The 25,189-nt window shown below is 45.7% G+C and overlaps 1 protein-coding gene across 1 annotated transcript in view; it reads right to left on the bottom strand.

Moving 5' to 3' along the window:
- Window positions 1-3,126: 3,126 nt before the first annotated feature.
- The window catches only part of TRPM8 (transient receptor potential cation channel subfamily M member 8), an 88,101-nt gene continuing 66,038 nt past the window's right edge, over window positions 3,127-25,189 (bottom strand). Inside the window, exons 21-24 of the mRNA XM_032637415.1 lie at window positions 17,676-17,866; window positions 8,654-8,753; window positions 7,549-7,582; window positions 3,127-3,177 (exon numbers count right to left, since the gene is read on the bottom strand). Of these exons, the coding sequence (XP_032493306.1) occupies window positions 3,127-3,177; window positions 7,549-7,582; window positions 8,654-8,753; window positions 17,676-17,866 (376 nt within the window). The remainder of the gene's footprint in view (window positions 3,178-7,548; window positions 7,583-8,653; window positions 8,754-17,675; window positions 17,867-25,189) is intronic.

Consider the following 25,189-nt stretch of genomic DNA (forward strand, 5'->3'; position numbering starts at 1 on the left):
CATGACCAGGTTCCAGCTACTAGGAGAGATATTCTCTAATACGCATGGGTCAAAGGAGGAAGAGAGCAGGAAACAGGAAGACACAGTACAGTTTAAACTATCACCAGCAGGCTCTGGCCACTGAGACTCGGAAAGTAATAGGGCAGCCTTCAGCGGAAGCAAGCTGTAGCAGGTGTTCTTCCTTTACATCCATCTTGCGTGTGAAATCAGTAACACATTTTATCTTCAGATTGAGCACACTGGGGTGATTAAAACCATCGCTGTGCACCCAGGGGCCTGAACAATTCTCATTTAGACGAGAACAAAACTACTCAGGAGCATCCCTTGAATCTTTTCCATTTAGATGTCTGATACCACCTGTGAAAACAAAGGAAGAGCCCTGTGTTAAGAATGATTTCCCACTTTCATTCTCAGGATATGACGTGCTTCAAAATACACTGGTAATATACTGGTAATGGGTCCAAATGTACTACCAAAAATTGAGATTGCCTTTTGGTATTGAAGTAATTACAAGACAATTTTTTCTCTTAAAGATGTGAGTTCTGACCAGTTTGCCAGTATGAACGGAATGACTCTGGCTGAATGGTTAAGACTCACCTCAAAGACCCAGAAAGTTTCCAAGTGCTTTATTTGCTGAACGATTTCTGATAAGTAAAGGGTGAGTTGATAAGAAAGTTAAGAACTACAATAATTTATCTAAATGAACTAGAATTTAACTGCAGCAAGTACAAGAATCAATGGATTATTATGTAGGGATCGAACAATTTCCAGTGCCCTCAGGGAAGTACTCCCCCACCCCCATCCCACCCCCATTCTCAGGGAAGGTATAAGGGTATGAGAAAACAAAGAGCTTTCTCTCACCCTGGTTCTTACTTCCTTTCAAATTTAGTGTGGGAGAAAAGAAAATATATACACAAACGTCCCATCCCAAGTTACTGGATCAAAGGCTGACTTGAGATGGAAAACCCAGATGGGCAAACTGGCAAAGACCTGTCCCCAGATGTCCACTCCTGCCCTACCTCCACTGGTGCCAGCTCACACCCACTTAAGCTGGCATTCTCTTTCTTTGCCTCCGCCCCCAGGAAAGATACACTCACCCTTCTAGAGAAAGAAGTATCAGAGAGACACTACAAGAATAACATAGGGGTAAGGGATTAAAGGTACAAACTACTAGGTAGAAAATAAGCTACAAGGATATATTGTACAACACAGGGAATATAGCCAATATTTTATAATAACTATAAATAGAGTATAACCTTTAAAAATTGCAAATCACCATACTGTACACCTATATTATATAATATCGTACAGCAACTATACTTCAATTTAACAAATCAAAAATATATATATTTTAGAGCATGTAGGTGGTTGCCTATAAAATTACATTTTCAGTGAACCTCTTAAGGATATGCCAAACAGATGACATCAAAAAAAGAAAATGGATCTTATATCCAGAAGTAAAAAGTATACCAACAAATTGGACATGCCAAATGCATTGTTTCTAAAGATGCCCACTTGACCATGAAGTAACGTCGTTCTCCCGATTCATCTTCATTCACCAATTAATGGACTCTCCACATAGTAGTAACAATTTAAGTTTAAGCAAAGAGCAAGTTGCTAAGAAACCAGTCTGTCTGCTTATTTACCTCATAGTCAACACTTTCGGAAAAAGAAGGAGAGATGAGGAGATTAGAGCTTTAAGAGATGGATGCGTACAGCTCATTTTGAATCTTTTCTAATTATTATACCTCTAAGGGTTTTAAAAATCATTTTAAATTGTTTTGTCTCTTCCTAATTGCTTTTTCTATATTTCAGTTCATTAATCAAACAAAATAAATGCTTCAAAACTCGAATTATAATTTAAAGTATACTATCGTGTTCATGAAACAGCGTGATGGAAGAGTTGAAATACATTCTTCCTAAATACACAAGGTTTGTTTTCTTGAGCAGCTTGGGAGACTATACCTGCCTTCACAGAAAATAAATATGCAAATGCAATATGCATCAATCTTGCTCTTACAAAGTCTTCCAGGACAGAGGGCTTGTAACATGACCTATAATTGTCAGAACTCAAGGAAAAGTACTGAGCTACCAGATATACTGAAAGAACCCTATCACAGTCACCCCTATAACACAGTCACCCTGTGAATAGAAATTCTGCAGTGAGAGGATTTATGCAAAGGCAAAAATCAGCACCTGAGCCTCATCAGGGTCTGAGCACAGTACCCTCAGCACTCAGAAGGCAGTCAGTAAACACAAAGGGAAGGGACGAAACGAGGGAGGCTTAATTGTTTCCATTCCTTACCCTTCACTTTCTCAAAAAATTCTAATCAAATGGATCGCTCACTGCTGTTTTCTCCTAGCTTTACAAGTCCCTAACAACGTTTTGTTTCAGCACTTGGACAGGTAATGGGAAAACATAATTAAAGCAAATGGTAAGATCATGGAGCAAAGCCTTGGCCTCAATTTGGTCTGTTAACTGTATTACATTTCTATTGTGCAAATGAGCTATTGCTAAAAACCTTGAAAGCCTTACTAAAACATTTCTGGTAGTAAAATGTGATCAACATGCATCTGACGATGGCAGATACTTAAAACAAACTAAACAAAGAACCCATTCATCTGTACATTCCTTATATCAGTAAACATATATGATGTATCAGGAGAATGAGGTACATGTCTGAGGCGTGGATCTGTAAAGATACCCATGATCTAGAGTTAAGTAAGAAAAAAAATAATACCAAGTCTTAGAATAGTGTGACCTTGATCCAATTAATGCCAAAATAGCTGTATAGTTTGGAAGTTTGTTTTTTGTTTTGTTTTGTTTTAAAGATCCAAAAGGATACTGTAACCTACTGCCAGCAGTGTTAACCTCAGGCCGGGGAGCAGACAGGGAAAGTAATGTGAGGGCGGCTTCTACCTGTTCTTTTCCATATACCTATACTGTTCGAATTTTTTACACCATGCCTTATTTTCAAATCTGATCATATGTGAAAGTAACTGAGAAAATATCATGATTTTTGAATTAGTCTTAAAGTACGTAAATTTTCAGAGCAAAAGAAAAAAGCCATTAAAATTACTTACCTTGCTAGAATGAGATTTTTCTCCATTAGAGTCCATGCAATTTTATTTGATTTTATTAGCAATCTCTTTCAGAAGACCCTTGAGATCATTAAGCTTGAAAGGGGAAAAAAATAAAACTGGTCTTAAGATCAATTTTCCAACTTTAAATTTTAAATTATGACTCTATGGCTTTTCTATGAAATAGATGTACTATATATAAAATAGGAAGTATGGTTCGCGCCTGGAGTACGGCAGACTCCAGGCGATTTTTCAGACCCTGTCCATTACTAACTTTCTGAAATCATATCACAAGCAAATAATCATTAGCACCAATTAGGATTAGCTTTACTCAAATAAAAATCACCAGTGATTCCTACATAGAAAGGATAGATTACAACAGAGAAGTAATATATAGAAATAAAAATGTTATATGTAACTAATAAAGTTATAAGGTACCAATAAAGTTTTGCTTTGATAAAAGTGTAATATAATGAAAATAATATGACACAATACTAATCAAGTTTTTGCCAATAAAGTTTCTCCCCTCCACACACAAAAACAGTATAAGTAGCGAAACAATTTAAGTAAAAAGCATGATAAAATTATTTTCAATACATGCATATTTCACAGGTTTTTACACAAGATGCATGCAGATCACTTTAAATTACAAGCTATATTTTTACACTTAATAAGAGCTGTAGACATAGCGCAGTCTCTGTACAGTTGGTCTCCAACTTGCTATATCACTCACTCAAGGAAAACTTTCTGTTTAACTGAGGCTTATTTCCAGTATTGACCTCTTCATTTAACTCTTTCTTTAAAAAGGACAAAAAGAAACCATAAGGGCTAATGGCTGCCTAAAATAAAGAAGGCATAGTAAGATTCCCACTTACAGACTTAAGGTCAATGTGAATAACTTTGTTTTCTCGTGTAAGAATGAGACGGAGAAATTTTTTTTCACTGGAGGGGCTTTGGAGAGATTTCTGTATTGGTTGACAGTAAAAGGACTTTAGTGTGATGTTTAGTAGGATTTAAGACACCGAGAACTTGCTCCAGAAACAAGTGGCCAACCCTAAAATTCTCCTTGGATAGAAAGGAGAGACTTTTTGTTGTTCAGAAGAGAAGGGGTAGAGGAAGGGGGAGGGGATGAAAAGGGGAGAGAGGGCAGGGGAGCAGGAGAGAAGCAGGGAGAGAGGCAGTGAAATCCTGTGGGTGGTGGCCCATGTCTCAGTGTTGTGTGGTTTGAGGTTTCCCTGGGATCTGCCCAAATTCAACTAAAACCTACAAAAGGCATGGTGTAGGTGGACTTCTTGCAGGAACCAACAAAGGGGTGGAGCTCCACAGACAGGGAGATGCGGAGGGGGCCGGACCCACAGGCACTCCTCTGAGGACCCCACAGAGCCCTGGCTCACACGTGTGTGTGGACAGCCCCCAACTGGGACTCCAGTCATCTGTGACCCCCTCGGCACCACGCCCACAACCGTCATGCTCAGGTCCACTGTCCCCACCAGAGGGTCGCCCTGCCGCACCCAGACACGCACTGGCTGGGAGGCCTCCCTGGCCCCTGGGAGTCAGTTCAGCTGCCCCAGTTCCTGGATCTCTGGCTGACCTCCGACCCAGGCCCTGCTCTGCCCCATCCCCTTGCTGCCATCCTGCCTATGTCCTGCGTGCCCCAGAGCAGGGGCAGTGGCAAGTCTTGCAGAAGCTTGAGCCCAGCCCCAAGTGTACTTTCCATCGGCTCCTTCCAAAGCCACCTTAAGTGAACCCACAAGTAAAACAACTCAACACAACAAAAATAGACTGTTTTCTCTACACACACACTTAGACAAGTCCCTGGCACCTCTATTCCCCAAACCAAACTGTTAAGCCCCTCTTATGTGGCCACTCTGACCGCTCAGAGGGATCTTTGAAAGGAGTGTTCCCAGGTGTGTCCCCAGAGGCTTGCCCTGCACGGGAATAAAATCCAACCCTAAAGAGGCCAGCAAGTTCCTGCCGAGGACGACCCAGCCTCCCCCTTCCTTCCTACTCGGTGTTCCCCTGGTCCACGCCATCTCTCTCCAACTGCCCAGAACATTCCATGCATCTCTGGACTTAGGGCCTTCCCAGCTGCCGACCTTGCTCCCCGGTAATGCAGACATGGGCAGTCTGGACCATATGCCTGATATGGCTAAGAAAAGGGTTACCGCTATTGAATCCTACATAATTCAGCTGGAAAATGCTCCTACACCCAAACCACTTAACAAGGGGTCCATTCATGAAATTTGGGGCCCACGTCTGCTTTGACAGCACTTAGCCCAATGCCTGGCATATGGCAGGTGCTCAATAAGTGTTACGAGCTGTGTAGCTTAGGTACCGATGCAGCAGACAATATATTTAAATATAAATATATGATGTAGAGAAAGTGAATAATCCTATAAGGCTTTATATATATTCTATAGTACATATTATAGTCATCTAATATACATACTCAGTGTTAGAATACTATCCCCTATGCTTCCTTTCATGCGTTCTAGCATTTTTTAAATTTTTAAAAATATCCAGCATTTTTCCTTCCCCTCTTCACTGATTATAATCATGATATACATCCTGGCATGATTGTTTATGTCCAGATACTCAACTCTAAGAACACAGGAGTCTTCCCAGCCCCTCAATTAAAAATCAGTACAACAGGAGAGCAGCCGTAACAAGATATACTCCTGCGTGATGGCGTGTCTCCAAAGATGGCTGCCACGTTTCTCCCTGTCCATGTGTCACTCCCACATCTAGAGGTGGAACATGAACAAGGAGAGTCTACTGCTCCCCCACCTGGATCCCAGCCAGCCTGGGGCTGCTTTAATCAATAGATGCTGGTGGACGAGCTGTCATGCCAGGTCCAGGTCTCGCCTTTAGAAGCACTGGTGGCTTCTGCTTCTTCACGCTTGGAAGCCAGTCCCTATGGAAAAAGGGGAACTGCCCCGAGACCCCCAATCCTCATGGATCAGAGATCACGTGGAAGAGAGAGGCCATGAGGAGGACCACTGAGGTGCCAGATCCTGGCCTCACCGCCAGCTGAATCCAGCCCCGTAAACCCAGCTGAGACCACCTGAAGCAGAAGAACTGCCCGTCTGAGCCCTTCCCAAACCCCTGACCCAGAAAAGCAAGAGTAAAATAAAATGGTTGTTTGAAGCCACTAAAATGTGGGGTTGTAGGGGCCTCCCTGGTGGCGCAGTGGTTGAGAGTGCGCCTGCCGATGCAGGGGACACGGGTTCATGCCCCGGTCCGGGAAGATCCCACATGCCGCGGAGCGGCTGGGCCCGTGAGCCATGGCCGCTGAGCCTGCGCGTCCGGAGCCTGTGCTCCGCAACGGGAGAGGCCACAACAGTGAGAGGCCCGCGTACCGCAAAGAAAATAATAATAATAAAATAAATTTTAAAATGTGGGGTTGTTTGTTGCACAGCACTAGGGAACTAAAGCAAACTGTGATGGAAACATTCGACTGTCAGCACAGAATGTACTGTCACCCTGAGTGGTTGAGTCCTATATATGGAGCAAGCAGCTCCAAGGGAGGGAAGGGGAGGAAGGAAGAGAAGAGGGAAGGCAGGGGCGGGGTGGGCGGTAAGTAGGAAGGTACCAGGCTGCAGTCCACCATCCTGCACGAGGCCAGAGTTCAGGAAGGGAGGCCCATGGCAACACGGCCTCAGATCTTTTAAATGCTGCTGGTAACTAACACGTAAATACATACACGAGAAATTATGAACCAAATAAATGATCATCTTAGAGCTCTGAGAAGAGCACCTTTTGTTCATTTATTCAATGTTCCTTGAGGCCCTACTATAGGCAGGGAATCGGGTGCTGGAGACCCTGCCACCCCTGATGGGGTATCGTCAAGCCGTGGAACCGCACAGCCCTGGGGAGGGTATGTGACTCTGTCACCCAGGACTCCATCCCCAAAATGCCATGGATATCACCTCCTCCTCAGAGCCTAACAGGGAGCCGACATTTATGAATCGATTGTCATTTCTGCTGAACCAAATCATAATTTCCAGCTACCCAGCTCAGGGTGGAGGTGGGCATACTCTCTCTACGTCTAATTCACGTGCGTATTCTTGCAGTCGTAATTCAAATGAAGTGGATGACAAATTAGAGTGGCAGCAAAGACTGGCATAGGGTCTCTAGGCCCCCAACCTGCTTTTCTGAGCCTTTCTGGTACTCCCTGCAAGCATCTTACACCTGACAGAAAAAGAAGGGGTCCTGGGGTAGACAGAGACAGTCGTGGAAATGGGACTGCAGGACTATTCCCGTGCGGGCTGGGAGCATTGGAGAAGCAATTCCATTCCAGCACCCCGACTTCGTGCAGTGAATAAAGAAAGCTGAGTATAGAACAGGGTCACATCCATTTTTTTTAAACAATTAACTTCATCTATTTTTGTCACTGGCCTCTAGCTGAAAGCTCAAAGATAATGGAGATTTAAAAAAATAATTCCCAAACTATAAACAGAACTATACCTTTGTATCCAGCTGTCTAAAACGATGCCTCATTCTTCAAGGAAGTTAAAAAAAAGAGAGAGCGAGAACAGAGAGAGAGAGAGAGAAACAAAACAGGTTATTAGGCTCCATTTCGCAGTCTTTTAAAGAATAAAATACAGCTCATTTTCATCTTCAACTAAATCAACGTCACCTGCTTTTACCACTTTTACTTTCTTCCTAATACCCAAGCGAAGCAGAATTCCACTCTCACCCCAGATGGAAGGACAGCAAATAGATGCTACTTTTGTTGATGGGGGGGTGGAAGATGACCTGTAAGGTCCGTCTCTTCCTTCCAAAACTAAGATCTCCGCGTCTAGGGATGGAGGAGAATGGAGGGCATCTGCTTTGTTACTCAAAGAGAAAAAGCATGCCTCACATCCCCTGCTCCCAATAGCTGTGTTGAACCTAACAAAGGGATTAGTTGTTCTTATGTTTACGCTTCTTTTGTTAGACTGAATTCTGAGGTGTGTTTGGAGCTCTCTGTAAGAGTGACTTCTGACCATTAACCCTGTTACCCCACTTTAAATACGAAGGGCACGCTCTGGGATGCCCTGCATCCCACATTCCTCATGGACCATCTAGGGAGACAGTGACTTAGCTAGTTCTATGGGATGTTTACAACAACTCCATGCGACTCATAAAGGGCGCTCAGGACTTCTCAGGGACAACTGTCTGTAAGAGATCAACCAAAGGGTTTGGCCATCTTCTAATCGCTTGCTTCTTCCTCACAGGGATACATGTGCAGACCCTGCAAGGTAACTTCTGTTCCCCGCAATCCTTGGGTCTTCCTAGAATCCACCTCTGCAGCAGTGGCATAGGGACCCACGCTCTTGTCACCTGGTCCCACAGCCCTGCACTTCAATCAGGACAATCAGATGGCAGGTGGGTGGTTTTTGCCCTTCCTGAAAGGCTGACACACCCTTTTGCGTGTGTCACCTTCAGTCGCCTGAACCATATCCTTTTGGTGCCATTCCTCTCTGCCGCAAATTCTCTTTACAGAGTTTGCTCAAAGAAGCTGCCTGTGTTCTGCCAGCTTCTATACACAAGAGGAGGCTCGCAAAGCAGGAATAGATGACTGACATACTCCTCTGATGTGTCGTTGGCTTTTGTGTTGATCTTGACAAGGTAATTTTCTTTCATGACACCCTCCCATGCCAGAGTCATGTTGTCTTCATTCTTGAAACCTTGAATAATGAGACAAAGAAAAACATTCAAATTGTTTCATCTGCCCCCTTTCCCTCCTACATCGATGCCTGCTGGGCATTTTGCCACGCTCTGGAACCAAGAGAGTTAGATTTGTCCTGCACGGGCTGATATGACTGAGGCTACTTACCAGTGAGAGCAGCAGACCCATGGAATGTCAACGAAGGTCCTGGTAACAGTGAAGAATGGGAGCTTGCATGACATAGGAACGCAATCGTCATTGCAACTAGAGATCCATCCACAGCCGGCCTGTGTGCCTTGTGACTCAACAAAATCATTTCCCTAGTGAATTTGGTTCTCACATTTCTTATGTGTTCCTGTTCCTTTCTGATGACATCAAAATACTACTCTGGGGGCTTCCCTGGTGGCGCAGGGGTTGGGAGTCCGCCTGCCGACGCAGGGCACACGGGTTCGCGCCCCGGTCCGGGAAGATCCCACATGCCGCGGAGCGGCTGGGCCCGTGAGCCATGGCCACTGAGCCTGCGCGTCCGGAGCCTGTGCTCCGCAACGGGAGAGGCCACAAAAAAAAAAAAAAAAAAAATACTACTCTGATCATTCAGGCGGATAGTTACTGATGGATTGTCTATTCTCAACCTAACATGGGGGTAGAAAGTTTGGAGGAAAAGTTGGAGGAAAATCATCCCTGGACCTCATCCCTACCCTCTCGAAATAGGCAGTCTGGGTGTAGACCTCAAGGATAATTCTGATGTTTAGTTTTTTCCTCTCACCTAAGTCAGGTGTGCTGCAAAATTAGCCTGGGGAATGTTCCAGAAAGATTTTTAGTTCAATTTTTTTTTTTTTTTTTTTTTTTACAGTGTCTTAACCTTTCAGATGGCAAGCAAACAAAGGAACAAATCAACCTGTCACCTGTGTTTCAGGTACTAGTGCAATGGACAGCACTCCTCCACATGAATCCACGGGGAAAGAAAAGCACATATGTTCATGCAAGCGTCCACTTGGAATAAATGTATCTCGTGTTTACTTTTCAATGTGTTCATCTACATGTTAGAGCTGAGGAACTGTTTCAAGATCTTCCTAGATATAAAAAGAATTCATTGGGAGTCAAAGACATACGGAAGTGTCAGGATTGAAGCAACTCCTATATAGCAAATAAAGATTTCTTTTTAAATGGTGGTTATTCACTTTAGAAAATAATTCCTAACGAAATTTCTTTCAAGTGGATTCTTCCTAGCAAAGTCATCTCCAATGTCTTTTCCTCAAACTAAAGGTACGTAGAAGCCCGATAGGAGTACTTAATAATCAACGGAAAGGATAGGCGCTCCTGAACTCAGGTGGCTAAAGAGGAAGAATGACCAACGGCCAAATGTCCAGCCTCTCTCCCCGTCAAGGAAATGCTGATTGAAACGATGACGTAGCATTGTCACAACCAAACTGGAAAATTAGCAGAGGCTAAAATAATGGCTGTACTCTCTGTTGGAGAAGATGTAAACAAACAGCTTTCCCACATAACGGGAAAATCTGTAAATTGTTACAGCCTCAGGGAATGAGGGATGGGAAGGGGGGCAGACATATCCAAAGTACATACACTGTATCTAGAAATTTCTCTTCTAGAAAGAACTCAAAGGAAAATATCACTGATATGCTCAAAAATGAATACATAAAACTGTTTCTCATAGTGTTATATAGTAACAAAAGAGGAGAAACAATCTACGTGTTTAACCAGGGGTTGGTTAAATTGAGTATGGTATACCCATAGGCTGGAATATTCCACAGTTAAAAATTGCTATAAAGATGTATATTTATGGCTATGGGAGGCGTTCTCTGGGAGATTATTAGTCAAATGAACAAATTAGATTTTGAATGTGTATTCACAGAGCAATCAAATTAACATACACCCACACAAGAATAATAGAATGAATACCAATACGTTATCAATATTTATCTCTGGATGGTGGGTTACATCTGCTCTTTGCTCTTCCTTAACTGTGCTTTTCTGTGTTTTTCGAACATCTTATAAATGAGCTTGGATTACTTCTTCAATCATGAAAAACAGCACATTTTATAAAAATGCAATGACTGGGTAGCATATTTTTTACCATTACTTGAAGATGTCACCAAGAAAGTACCAAAAATGGAAGTTTGGATTCTACCTTTTCTGAAAGTTATTTGAAAAAATCTTGCATTTTCCTCTAAAGAAGAGCAATTTTAAGCTTAAACCCCAGGATTGTCCTATCACTGGAGGCAAATGCAAAGTAAAGGCAGGAAATGAATCACCATGAGGTGATTCGACAACCACAGGCTGTTGTGGTTCCGGAATTAGGCATCCCTAAGGAGAAACAAATGAGCAGGCGGTGACCAGGTCCCCCCAGAAGTCTAAGGGATCCTGTCCTGTGGTCTCCCATTCTCCCTATTTCTTTGTTCCTTCCTGAGACTAAGAACTGTTAGAAGAGAACATCCATGGCTCACTGTCTGTTTCTCCGACTGTTGTGAGAGCATCACTTTCCCAGGGGCCTATCAGGGACACGGGTGCAGATTAAAACAGCTCATTTCTGACCCGTTTGCTTTCTCTAGCTCTTGTCCACTTGTTGGCCAGGTTGGGGGATCTGTTTTCATTTTTATGTTCCTTCTTGTACTTAATCGTTAAATAAGTTTGGGGGGAATGTAATGCATTTCGTTCTGCCTTCTCAACCCATCCTGAATCTGGAGGACTGATTCGTCCTTACCTATAACACCGAGTTTCCTGGTTCCATGGATCCTGGGCTGAACACAATGTAAATTTGGAGAGTGGACCTGCATCCCATACGGCCCCTCTACCTACCCGCCCCCAACTGGAATCCCACTAGTGATAGGGAATTCACTACCTCACAGGGTATCACGTCATTTCCAGATAGCACTAATTGTTAGACATTGCTTTGCCTTTATATTGCATCAAATCTTCCTCCCCACAACTTTCATCCATCGTTTGTTTTTGTTCTCTGGAACGATTCAGGAAGAAGTATGAAACTTTTTGCCGGAGCCTCTAGTCAGCAATACATTTCCTAAATCTACTTTGCATTTGCCTCCAAATCTGTGGCATGGATTGGTCCCCTGAGCTCTCCCTCAGGTTCTGTAGACACTCATCCATGACATGGCTTCAAAATGGACTCAGACATAGTTCTGAGACACTTCTTTACGCACCTCTGATCTTTGGGTGTGGTCTTTGAGTACAAATTCCAGGTCTCAACTTTCAGTTCCCATCCCAGATATAAAGACTTTTCATTCTTTTCGTTAGAAATGACTCACTTTGTCCTCCATGGCAAAATGATGAGGGGAAAGACAGCAACTTATCCAAATTGTCAAAACACCTTTCTTCATTAGGAAAGGCATTTACATATGTGTGATAGCTAATGACATTCCCCAGAGTGCCATTTAACGTCTTGAAATAATGCTGTTCAAAGAGTCGACGATGAGGATTCTTTAAACTGTGACACGAGATGGGGGTCGTTGGTACATTTACATTCTGAAAGCCAGACTTTAGGAGATCATGGCTCCAGGGACAACACAGAAGTAAGTTATGACTAATATTTAAGGTCATATTCCTGAGTATCTTTCCTCCATTTTTCTGTGTAGTTAAGGAATCCCACAAAAAATGATGGTTCTTGGCAAGTTCAATTTTTCTTAATTACCGCCAATTATCATGTCTAGGTTAGTAAAGTTCGTATTTTTTACTTTCTGAATCATCAAAATATTGGGGATACACTAAAGGGACAGGAATGATTGGCCCAATACAGAACGTGAATCCCATGATGGTAGTCATTGACCATTTTACCAGGTGCAATAAAGAAAAGACCAGAGGGCAACACATAAACGCACAGCCAGCAGCCCCAGGGAGACACAGCACAGTAAACAGCAGGAACAAGACACAGACAAAGCAGACAAGCTCTAACGCATCCGGACAAAATTCAGTAAACTGGAGAGACAAGACCAGCCTAATGGCGTTCCTTTCATTGTTTGTACTGGATTCTCCCTTAGATTCTCCCTTCCCCAAATTGCCCCCAACACCCAGTTTTTTGCTATTTAACGGAGACTTCTCTTTTTACCCATAGTGATCCATTCAGGGGACACATCTCAAGATCCTGCCCCACTCTCCGAACCCTAAACTGACTGCTCTTCCCCAAGTCAGGAGAACGAACGTCAGGATCTGAGAAGCATCATTTCACACAGTGAGCTGAGGGTGTCTGCTGCTTGGCCCTGGGAGTTTCTTTGTTCACTTCCATCTTGAGGGAAATAAGTTCAATCCGCAAGAGGGTGTGTCACGATTTATGTGACCATTTCTTGCACTATCGTGTCTTCTGTCTGCATTTTCTCCTTCCCCTGGGACTCAGGATGTACACCGTGACACAGCAGGCAGAGGATGGGAGGCAGGAGACTGTGTGGGGCTAGAATCTGGCTGTGGGACACGGACCAGGGTCTTTCATTAGTCTCCCTGCAACCCTTGGCTCCCTGGACCCATCCCACCTGTCCTCTGACCTCTGTAACTTCTCTCTCTGACCTCTCCTCACTCTCTGGGCCCCTCCCAGCATCTACGCCTTTGCCTGGCTAATTCCAACTCATCCTCTAGGTCTCAGTTTCAATATCCCCTTCCTCCAGGAAGTCTCCCCTGACTCACTCTAGTCTGGGGTGTAAATGTCCACGATGTGGCTATCACGGCACCCTGCACATTCTCTAAACTCATGTTTCCTGCACTTCTCTATTAAGGCTTTCTCGTTTTCTTTCTTCTCCTGAGATTATGAGCCCTGTCTGAGGGCAAGGTTAGCTGCTAGCACCATTCCCACAGTGCCTGGCCGCCGCATGGTGGGCGCCTGATGTATATTTGTTGAATTAATGATCCCCAGGCCGCTTGCACAGAACTGAGAGGAAATGTGTGTAAAGAAATGAACGCCTCCCGTAATACTTTTACAGTTATTTCTCGTTCGTGTGCACAGGTAGGGAAGGCCCCTCTTCACGCTGTGCCTGTCTTTCCCATGCACCGTATCCATCCATCCCCGCACTCCCTCCGTTTTTAAACCCAGATCTGCAGAACATGTGGGGTGGGTTTTACAAAAATCTTCCAAAGACAACGGTGGCAGGAAATGAGGTTGGTAGGCTCTGGCTTTTGGAATTTATAAGAACTCAGTGATTTTCCTTTTTTATCACTCTATTTAGACATTTCATGAGAATGTTTTCATTGGTTCTTGGCGGTTGTCTAGAATCTAAGTGATAAGACTAACCGGATAGTTCATAAACACTGAGGCACCCACTTCTATCCCAATTGCTGAAGGTCATTTTCTGGAACCAAGCTGGTACTTTTCTATGCCACCCGCATCTCTCACAGATCGTGCTCAGAAAGGAAGTGCTCAGGAAAGGTTGCTTCAGGAAGGAAAACAGAGCAGATATTCCAATTGCTCATGAAACTATATCATTTTAGAAAGTGGCAAAGAAAAAGCAGCAAAGGACTGAGAACAATCAAGAAGCTGTTTCTTAAAGGTCCACGCTCAGCTGTCTACGCTTTTGAGGCTCAGGAAAAGCACAGCAAATAGGGCCGTATATGTACATAGGGTCAGCCTAGGTATCGAGCATTTCCCTACGGTGAATGCAGTTATAGCCATTATAGCTGAGAAATTTTTATTCTAAACTGTTCGAGGCATCAAAGATAATTCTGGACTGAGACATGTTTTCATTTCTAGTGTGTCAGATCTAGGTTTAACATGTCAGGTGAGTTAATGAGAGAGAAGCCCGCATGCACACCGCCCCCAGTGGCAAGGACTCAGCTCAGCTGTGATGCCTGGGTGGGGAGGGCGGTGAGAACCTTGCTTTCTCTCGATAGGCCAGCGTGGGAGCGGGGCAGGGTGGGGGCGGGGGCTTGTGGGGGGAGGGCACTCTCCAGAGAGCAGCTCATCCAGCTTGTTCAGGGGATGCCTGGTGTGATAAACGGCAAAACAGGGCCACAGATTCTGCCCACCCCGTGTGTAGGCTGCCCTCCCTTGAGGTGGGTGGGCCTGTGACTTGCTTTGACCAATAGAACGTGGCAGAAGTGATGTCATCTGACTTTCTGAGCCCAGGGCCTCAGAGGCTATGCAGCTTCTGCTTTTTGTGGGAGTCTAGGCTCCAACTGTGGGAGCCTGAGCTGGAGGAGACTGAGGCTCCCTGATGACAGCCCAGCCAACCCCACGCATGTGAGCACACATGGACACTGGGACCCGCCAGCCCATGGCCTACCTGCCAACAGCCAGACACCACAGCGGGCAGAGACCAACCCAGGACTGACCCATGGAGTCAGGGGCAGATAAACAGTGGTAGTTTTCGGGAACCAGATTTCAAAGGGTTGTTTCACAATAAGACACAACAGATCTGCTTAGAGACTCAGATCTACTTGTTTTTCTCAAGAATGGGACTGGGTATGGAAATCCCGCAGGTACCAGGGCTGGGTCCAACCTGCGTCATTAACTCTGCCTCCCTAGTCAGCACACGGGGACACTGATGGGTGACCAGCAGCCCCTGAACTGACAAGGTTCCTGAGATGCAGGACTTGTAGTTTTACAATAGGGATGGTCCCCGGCAAACTGAGACGAGTCGGTCACCCTAGGTGGACATACAGAATGCGGGACGCTCAGCGCTAAGACAGGGACGTTCTGGGCAAACCGGGACAAGTCAGCCACCCTAGGCCCTTGGCACTTTTGCCATTGTGGGCCCCTTCCTGGATCAAGAAAATATGAAAAAGATATATGACTGGGTTGGTATAAGGACAAGTATATACCAATAGGTTTTCTGTCACCTAAAAGTTCGTTCTTTTTCTTCTGATTTTTAAAAGAAATGAAAAGAACTGTGTGGACCCCAAAGTGCCTGGGCCCCGTCGCTGTGCAGACGTCAGTCCTATGGCTGCACGCCTATCCACCCACAGGGAGATGGAGTCCCCAGCTTAAGTCTGAGGCTAGAAGACGAAGTGTACAAGCCAGTGGTGCCCTTTCCATCTTTTCCTTTGCATCCAGACATCCAGATGAATGAAAATAGGCCTCTCCCTCCCTTGTGCTGAATTTGGTTGAAACAAGTTTGTGGGTGAGGGAGATCTGTGCGGCTCAGTGGCTCCAGGAAGGGGTGTTAAGTACACCTCGGTTCGTGGGGAAGAGAGCCAGATGTGTGCTCCCTGCAGCCAAAACGATGGGGACCCAGGTGTGACTGAGGGTCAGGGGTCAGAGATTCCGGCTCCCACGGCAGGGGCAAGGAGAGGGGCTAGGTGGGGATCCGTCTACCTGGAGTTTGTCAGGGCTGAGGAGCTGGGTGACCACGTGAGAGGGAGAACAAACTCCACAGTCCCCAGCAGGGAGAGTCTGTGCAGAGTGCACCCCTGGAAACCAGAGGCTCCTGTGGGGCAGCGGCCCCCAGAGAGAGCACCGCCAAGTCCCGGGAGCTGTGGTTGGTGCGAGGGGGCAGGCAGGGCATGGCTGAAGGACCCGCCAAGCGCCCACACAGCAGAGGGTCAGTTTTAAGCACGCACCAGGCCAGGAAGCGCAGAGCCAGCCCAGGGCAGCGCCACCGTTGCTAAACAGCATTTCTGCTCTTTCTCCTCCCTTCCCCCTGTGCTCCAACCCGGAGAAGGTCAGGAACAGCAGCTGGTGAGTGAGTGGGAGGGAAGCGAATAAGAAAGAGAGAAAAGCCAGCAGCCCATCCTTCCCGACAACTCCATCGGCTGAGAGCGGCCTCAGGGTAAGAGGAGTCTCCCCTCTGAATGACGATGAATGGGCTGCTTAATCTATTGGACTGCAAGTCCTAACTTCTAAATTGAGACTGTTTTACCAAGTAAGGTCATCATAAGCTTTTCTAGTTCTCTAAGAACAAGCAGGAAAGTCATGAGCCCTGCTGGAATCAAAGCTAAGATCTCGCCCTGTCACAGCTCACCCTTCCCCCTCCCCATATCCTCAAGTCCGTTCTCCCGTAGGTCTGTGTCTTTATTTCTGTCTTACCCCTAGGTTCTTCATGACATTTTTTTTTTTCTTAAATTCCATATATATGTGTTAGCATACGGTATTTGTCTTTCTCTTTCTGACTTACTTCACGCTGTGACAGGGTGAGAGAGAATCATGGACATATACACACTAACAGACATAAGGTAGATAGCTAGTGGGAAGCAGCCGCATGGCACAGGGATATCGGCTTGGTGCTTTGTGACCGCCTGGAGGGGTGGGACAGGGAGGGTGGGAGGGAGGGAGACGCAAGAGGGAAGAGATATGGGAACATATGTATATGTATAACTGATTCACTTTGTTATAAAGCAGAAACTAACACACCATCGTAAAGCAATTATACCCCAATAAAGATGTTAAAAAAAAAAATTAAAAAAAGCTAAGATCTCCCAGAGAATAAATGTCACACAAGCAACAGAGAGCTTTTGACGCACCCCATGAATCCTGCTGGCTCAACATCCTAATTACATCATTATTATGTACATCCACAAGTGAGCCCCCTGGAATAAGGCTGTCCTGGCAGATCTAGAATAGAAGGCTTTCTTAATCTACTCTTTCAATGCATATATATGTATCACTGAATCACTTTACTGTCTAGCAGTAATTAAAACAACATTGTAAATCAACCATACTTCAATAAAAAAAATAAAACGGCTATGATAACACTACCATTAAAAAAAGAAAAGAAAAAACAGGAAAAAAAAAACCTGTGGGCACGGACAACTGCTCCAGGTATTGTAAAGTCTACTAAAATATTAATATTGTGCTCTGTAAATTCAAAGAACAAACTACTCTTTCTCTCGAGTAAGTCACTGGGGGGCTCGATGCCTGAACTTTACAGACAGACACCTGTGAGCGCTGAAATAACTGTGACTAACCCTTCCTGTTGAGATGTGGACCAGACACGCTTCCCCAGAATGAATCCCTGCCTTTAGGCCCCAGCACAACAGATGAGCCACTCACAGCAGGCGGAAGACTCTGTGCTCCTCTCTTTGCAGCAGCAACGGAAGCATTTCTTGACCACCATGTAGAAGTAGGCGAAGACCACGAACGGGAAGGGAACGTTGAGACGGTTGCAGTATTCCTGCACCAGGAAGTACCTCTGGAACTTCCAGACCTGGTCGTTGTTCTCCTGGACGGTGCCCACGGTGTAGCTGGCGGGGGGGTGGGGGGGGGGGAGAGAAGGTCAAGCCTCAGCTTTCCATAGGCCTGGCCATTTCATTGCCGAATATGGTGATATTGGTACCAAGCTCTCACTGCCATAGGAGAGAAGAATCTATGGTGGTATCGGGACCTGAGCAACTCAGGCACCCTTCCGTTCATGCTGGGCCAAAACTGGGTCTGGCTTTTGTCATTTTGGTTTTTTTTTTTAATCACAAAAGACTGTTCAATGAACTTTAAAATGATTCCTGCCTGCGAGGGGGCAGGCAGGGCATGGCTGAAGGACCCGCCAAGCGCCCACACGGTAGAGGCGTGTTTCAAGACCTTTCAAGGGTTCCCTTTTTCCGTTAGTCTGGTATTGTGTTCGATACCCAGAGGCCCAACGTGGCGACTCTCGGAGGAGTAAGTTGCCAACGTCACTGTGGGAGCTTAATTATAAACAACCTGGGAGAGCAGTTCGTTAATATTTATCAGGGACCTTAAAAATATTTATCCATTTGACCCATTGATTTTCCTTCTTGGAAATCTAACCTAAGAATAAGGAGATACTGAGAAAAGAAAATACAGAAATGGATAGCACACATGGGTGTCTGCCACAGCACTGAGTAATAGCCGCTCCCACTTTCCACCCAGCAGCACTGAACAACCAAAATGTTCAACACTAAGAAAGTATATCACAAGTTATGGCCAATCAATGTGATTATACTATGCAGCTGCCGTTAAAAAATATGTTTATGACTAACTTTTATATTTTGGGCAAATGCTTACATGTGAGTGAAAATAATGAGGCTCAAACCTGTACTCACGACACAATCTCACTGTGTGAACCACAATTCACGGGGAGAAACAGATCCCGTAACAAAGAATTAGGAAAACGTCTATTTATCCGGAAAACGTCTGACTATCCCACTAACTTATCTGTTACAAAGTAGCTAACACTTGTCACATACCAGACACCGTTCCACGCAGTCTACTTGTATTAGCCGATTTAGTCTGCAAACAGCGCCCTGTAGAACGTTAAGTGCTATTATCATCTGTGATTAACAGATCAAGAAACTGAGGCACAAGAGGGGTAGGTAAATTGTCTGAGTCCCCCGACTGGCAGGTGACGAAGCCAAAATGTGGACCCCGAAATCCAGCCCAGGGCCCATTTGCTCTGTCAGTACGTGATGCCACCTCACGACGTGGAGCGTGAATGTTTTGAGCCGTGCTCCATTTCAAAAGGATCGGGTTGGACTACTTAGTAAAAGATAACCGTGAAGCATTTTACCATTTGTTGAAGTTCAATCATCTGAGATACTTTTATCGTTAACACCAAATCACTCCTCCAAAAGCCAAAGAAGCAGCAACAAGCCCCTTAAAATTGCCTGACAGCAAATCCTGACTGCAGATAGATTAAATTCTCCAAATTCTGGGTGAAAACATCAGAGGCCAAACCTTGCAGGCAGAGGAATGGGACACATCCGTTGTGAGACCTCACTCTTACCCCTCAGTGCACGACAACCTAAGACTTAAATATCTTCAGCCAAGTGGGGATCGTATACGTGAGCAAAACACTAGCCTACACAGATCACGCTTGTGGCTTTGCTTATAAGCTTGGTTCTGCTTATCTTGGCGTTTACTGAGGAATCAGACCCCTCTGAGCTCTACACCAGGTCCTGGGGGCGGGGCAGGGCAGGCTTTCCCAGAAAGTGCCTCTTCAACTGGGTGTGGTCTTTAAAGCAAAGGGAATTCATGTTCGTTGAGTATCCACTATACGTAAACTCCTTTACTAGGCATGTAAAACTGCCTCTTGACTGATTCAAGCGTCAACTCTACGTGGTAGATTTTCTGGCTGAAAAGCGGACAGGACCGTGATGCGTGAGACTGCAGCAAACTGAAGCTGGCAGGGAGCCTGCTGTTTCCTCCAAAGGTAGGTCAGGTTGCTCCAAGACGAACACCAAGCGTCATTATCTGTCCTCGCCAGTCCCTGCTGATCCTGTGTCTGCAAAGGACACTGCAGGCTTCTGTCACTGCAGTAAGAGAGGACGGCAGGCACGCCCAGGTTAATGAAGTCCAGGCAAAGAACGTGCCAGCAATCACGTTTTACTACATACTTTGGTCCAGAACAAGTCTCACCATTCAAATGAGCCCCTAGGAGCATCTTAAAATCTTACGTATTTAGCCAAAAATGGATCCTACTGACTGCCCCCTAAAACTCAACAGACACCCAAATCGCCTCCATTTTAATGCATCGAATGTTGTGTGCTGAGGTTTATCCAGAAGGAATTAATAGCTCCTGTTGAAGTGAGGAACACTCAGATGCCTAGAGCTGGGGAAGGTGTCTTCTCCCTCCCTTCCTTGGGAGCTTCGAGTGGAACTGTGGCCAAGAAGGGTCCTAGTGGGAAGAGATTCGCATTTTAGCTTAGCTGGTTACTCTGAGGTAGTGAAAAACATCTGAAGTCTTCCAGGTCATCTAGAAAAGGAATTGGTAAACTGTGACCCAGGGGCCAAATCTAACACCCAACCTGTTCTGTAGGGCCCACGAGCAAAGAGGCAGGGATGGGTGCGGGGTCGCCGAGCACTGCTTCTTTCTGCACATCTGGCCAAAGCCAAGACCCTGGCTGGCCCCTGCAGAAAAAGCCACCCAGCCCTGGTCTGGAATGCACTTAGGCCAGTGCCCACAACAGGGGTTGGTGTTCGTATCATTCTTTTTTGTTTTGTTTTGTTTTGTTTTGTTTTGCAGTACGCGGGCCTCTCACTGTTGTGGTCTCTCCCATTGCAGAGCACAGGCTCCGGACGTGCAGGCTCAGCGGCCATGGCTCACGGGCCCAGCCGCTCCGTGGCATGTGGGATCCTCCCAGACCGGGGCACGAACCCACGTCCCCTGCATCGGCAGGCGGACTCTCAATCATTGCTCCACCAGGGAAGCCCTGTATCATTCTTCCTTTTGAAGAACTCCGCCTCCCCTCACTGCCCCATGTGCTCCTCTGGACAACCCAGCAGGCTCCAAGGAGCCTCCTGCTGGAACCTCTGCTTCCTCTGCACCTCAGGGTCCACGTGCATCCAGTGAGCAGCGCTCCTTTCCTGGGCAAACGGTAAAAGCCCTTATCCGCATCCCAGGGCGGGTGTGGGTGAACTGATTGATTGCTGGACATTAATACCCAAAAGCCACTTTGCACAAGTAACACATTTCCGGGGCTGGCCATGCTGACGTTTCTTTACTTACGTCCACCTGCCCCACAGAGCAGCAGGAATGAGCAAAATGTGACCTGGAGGCGAAATCCAACCCCAAACCTTCCAAATTGCTCTTTTTCTCTAGAGTCAGGTCCAGACTCGGCCAACAAGACATGAGGGTTCCCCAGGGAAGGTTTCCAACTGCTCTGCTCAAATAATTTTAATGCTTTTGAGACATGGTTTTCCATTCCTATAGCAGACAGGCTGAGCTCTGGGGCCACTACATCCCCACCCCGCTCAGCAAACCCAAATGTCCAGGGCAGCACACGGGCCAACTCTCGTGTTCAGGCTCTCGCCCACCCAGCTCTGATGGCTCTCACTGTCCCTGCCAACCACTGGCCATCTAGTGTCTTCCCTGAGAGGAATTCCGCAAGGTCCCCTTTGACGTGACATCTCCCGTGATATCTAGTGCCCTCAGCTGCCCAGCTGGTGGGAGCTCTGTCCCCTAAGAGCAGCTGAGCACCTCAGATAAGCACGAGAGGAAGAGGAAGCAGGAGAGACAAACTCTCAGACACCCACTGACGGTGAAAATGTTACCAAGAGATAAATGTTTAGGATTCACATAGCCTTGTACGTGGATGAAATTCGGCAGTACGTTAAAAGAGCAATGTGTCTGACCAAAGAACAAATGGATGACTCAATATTAAGGTTATTTATATAATTCATCATTTTCATAATACATCATCGGTCGAAAAGACAAATGCCATTTAAACTGTTTCTAGAAAGTCTCCTGGCAACATGCAGCATCCATTTCTGATTAGAAGAAATAAAGAAGAAGAAAAAGGAAGGAGCTTAATAAATAAGAAACAGGAGGAAACTTCCATGATATGATAAAAGGAAAAGAGAGGGGGAAAAAAAAAAAAGAATTCAGTAAGGAGACTTGTTCCAAAAGAAGTAAGCAATACTTCATAGCCTTCCTGCATATCCAAAAGTAGTTATTGAAAAAACATAATAGAAAAAATATCTCACTCACAACCACAAATAGCTAGAAAAGAAAATGTAACAAAAAAATCTGCCATATCCATGTGGATACAGCCATAAAAGTTTACTGGGACACGATACGCATTTGAATAAATGGAGAATCACGCCATTTTTTCTGGCATGCTTTAAAGACGTCAGCTTCCCCTAAATGGCTCTACAAAGTTAACATCATCACAATAAAATTCACTAAAGAAATTTTTTGGAAGAGGGAAGAAGAAAGGATTGCGGAAGATGAGCCTTAGGCCCTCCACATGATTAAAAATATAAGAAAAGCCAGGGAAGTTCTGAGTAAGAATAATGAAGGGCACTCGCACAACAGATGTTAAAATGATTTTGAAAAATCAGTAATTAAAGCCATTTGGTAGTAAAAACCAAAATAGAAAGACCGATTAACAGAACAGAATGAAGAGCCTGCAGAAAATTCACAAAGGAAAAGTAGATGCTGAAACAACGGCAGAATTTTAGAAGAAACTGAAATACGAGAAACTTGCCAGCTAGACTGCAAGCAGGGAAACCCCTCTTCCAAGCTTTCCACAGATTTCATACATTTTTCCACCTGCCATTCCTTCCCAGACACTGCAGCAGTAGCCAGTGAACCCTGATGACCCTGCCTTTTTGCACCCACTCAGTGCCCCAGCGGGCGCGTTAAAACGTTCCGCACATCCTGGCTCCCCTCGCGCTCTACAGCACCAAAAAAACATCGACGCTAACAGTAAGAGACAGCCAGCGATTCCACTGCACTGGTTGTGAAACGCTAACTGTTGAGCATGTTTCTGTCAAAGTAACACAACTAAGATTGTGCCGCTGCCTGTGTAAAGACCCATGAAATCTCCCTTCACCTGCAGGGAAAAGTCCAAATTCTTTAACACGGCGTAAGGGACACTCCATAACCCAGCCCCTGCCGACCTTCCCCCATCCGCAGTCTCTAGTTCTCCCCAGAACAGCTCTATCTCCTCTGCTTCTCTCCCTCTCCAAACAATGCTCACAGGGTCCTCTGAGCAAATGTCTCCTCCATTCGCTGCTGCCCACCCCCAAGATCTGTCACAATTAATAACCCCGACTCTGCACCAGAGTCCTTTGTGAATAGGTTTCTCGTGCCGCTCGTATCGTACTGTATCTTTTCACATCATCTTATATTACTGTCTATGTGCCCATCTCCCGCTCAGATAGCAGAGACTTTAACCTCTCTCTGCCTCCAGCTCCTCATTTATGAATGATTATAAAGCCACACCTACACAAAAACGGTGACTAATTAAATGAGGCTACACATGTAAAGCACTTGGATGTGCCTAGCACAGAAAAGTATCCATATTAGCTATTGTTATTGTTACAATTATCTGCTCTCTTTTTCTTCTTTTCATCCCATTTCAGTAGCCTGCCTGGGACTGGTGAAGTCACCGGAACGTTTAATCTGTACCAGGAGATATTTTCTTTTGTCTACTTTTCTACATATTCATAATGAACATATATTATTCCTAAGATTACAAAAATATTTTATTCTTAGAAATTATCTTAGACGGGGCATGTCTGATGAGTCCTTTCCAGCAGAAATGCCGTGGGTGAATTTATCTTCAGGACACGGTGCCTGAAAGCGTTAACAGCTCCGTGTTAAGACGACCCCGAGTCACCTACTGACCTCAAGATCACTTCGTGCCTCTGATAAGCCACGCAGGGCCTGTGATGGGTAATTTTAACGTGGAATCATCGCAGATGTTTACCCCCATTTATTTTCCCTGCTGAATACCATCTAGAGAGCATCCCGATATTACTTTAAAATTCCCAAGCGTACATTTATGTTACAGTTCAAAAGGCTGCCACCGTGCATGGTTAAGCTCTTACATGAATATTCTGATGCGGTGCCAGACGGGGGTCACAGCCCGGAGCTGTCGGCTTGGAGTGAACCCGGAATATCCATCACAACCATCAGAAACAGTGTCCTGACGAGTTAGCTCAAGGATGGCAAGGGGGCTACTCTAGCTGCTCAGACCGGTATTAACAGAAAAAAGGCCTCTGCCTTAGCCCAAGATGAATCTAAGGATCCCCCAAGGGAAGGGAAGTTCCCCAGTGGTCACACTTACACACTGAATGAGGCAACAGTGGGCTGTGGCCCAATGGCTCGGGCCTCGCAGGGAAGAGACTCAAGTTCGAGCCTCGAATGCACACAGGCAAGACGGACGGCAGTGCGGCCAGGGCCACAGATGCTGAGCTGCCCGACTTTCACTTCCTCAACCTGAAAATCACAGGCCGGACCCCTGTCCCTCTCAGCTCCAAATGCTATCACTTTACGATTGTCATGGGGGTAATGAATTACAAACTGACATGGTCCTCAAGAATGGCTTTGGTGAACAGCTCACAGCACACAGACTCGGGAGAGCTCTAAGCACTCTGCTTCCTGAGATCTACTGAATTCGTGTAGCTCAAAGGCCATCGCATTGGGAGCTGTCGGCCCTTCTGCTTAATTTTTGTAGATATTATATTAGTGGTCAGTTTTTACAGGGACTACCCAACGTTCAATGTACAGGTTGACAGGATAGGTTATCACTATAAAATAGGACCCCAAATCATCTCATTCCCTCCCCACTCTTGCTTCGAGTTTGGGAATCGGTCCTCCCTTCTCTGCCCTCACGTGGATACATAACCACCCGTCTCTGCCACTTCTCTCTGCAAGCTCAGACTTGGGGACCTCTGGCAGCCTCTGACATGGTCCAGCTTCCCGTAAGCAGTATAGGCGTCTGGATTCCTGAGTCCTTCCCAGGCCCCCCTTTAGGGGCGGAGATGGAGTTGGGGGTGGGGTGGGGTGCATATTCCCTCTTTAAGGCTGAGTGGGACAAAGGCCACATGATCTCCATGGCCCAGGCACCTGGCACAGAACCGATGTTATACATCTATGTGATGAACCCCTCACTGGTCTGACATTCACCATTGACACTACTTGGTGAATAACAGACCAGGAAGCTACTCCCCTAACTAAAACTGAATAATGAACTAAAAGCAGAAAGAATCCTGTTCTTTTCATTCACGGAAAGGGCCAGGTGCTGAGACAGACACAATCTCCACTCTCCAGAGCTTATGGTCTGGAAGAAGAGGAAGCTACCACTGTGAAGGGGGCCCACGGGGTC

Source organism: Phocoena sinus, chromosome 7 (assembly GCF_008692025.1).
Source record: "Phocoena sinus isolate mPhoSin1 chromosome 7, mPhoSin1.pri, whole genome shotgun sequence".
NCBI lineage: Eukaryota > Metazoa > Chordata > Mammalia > Artiodactyla > Phocoenidae > Phocoena > Phocoena sinus.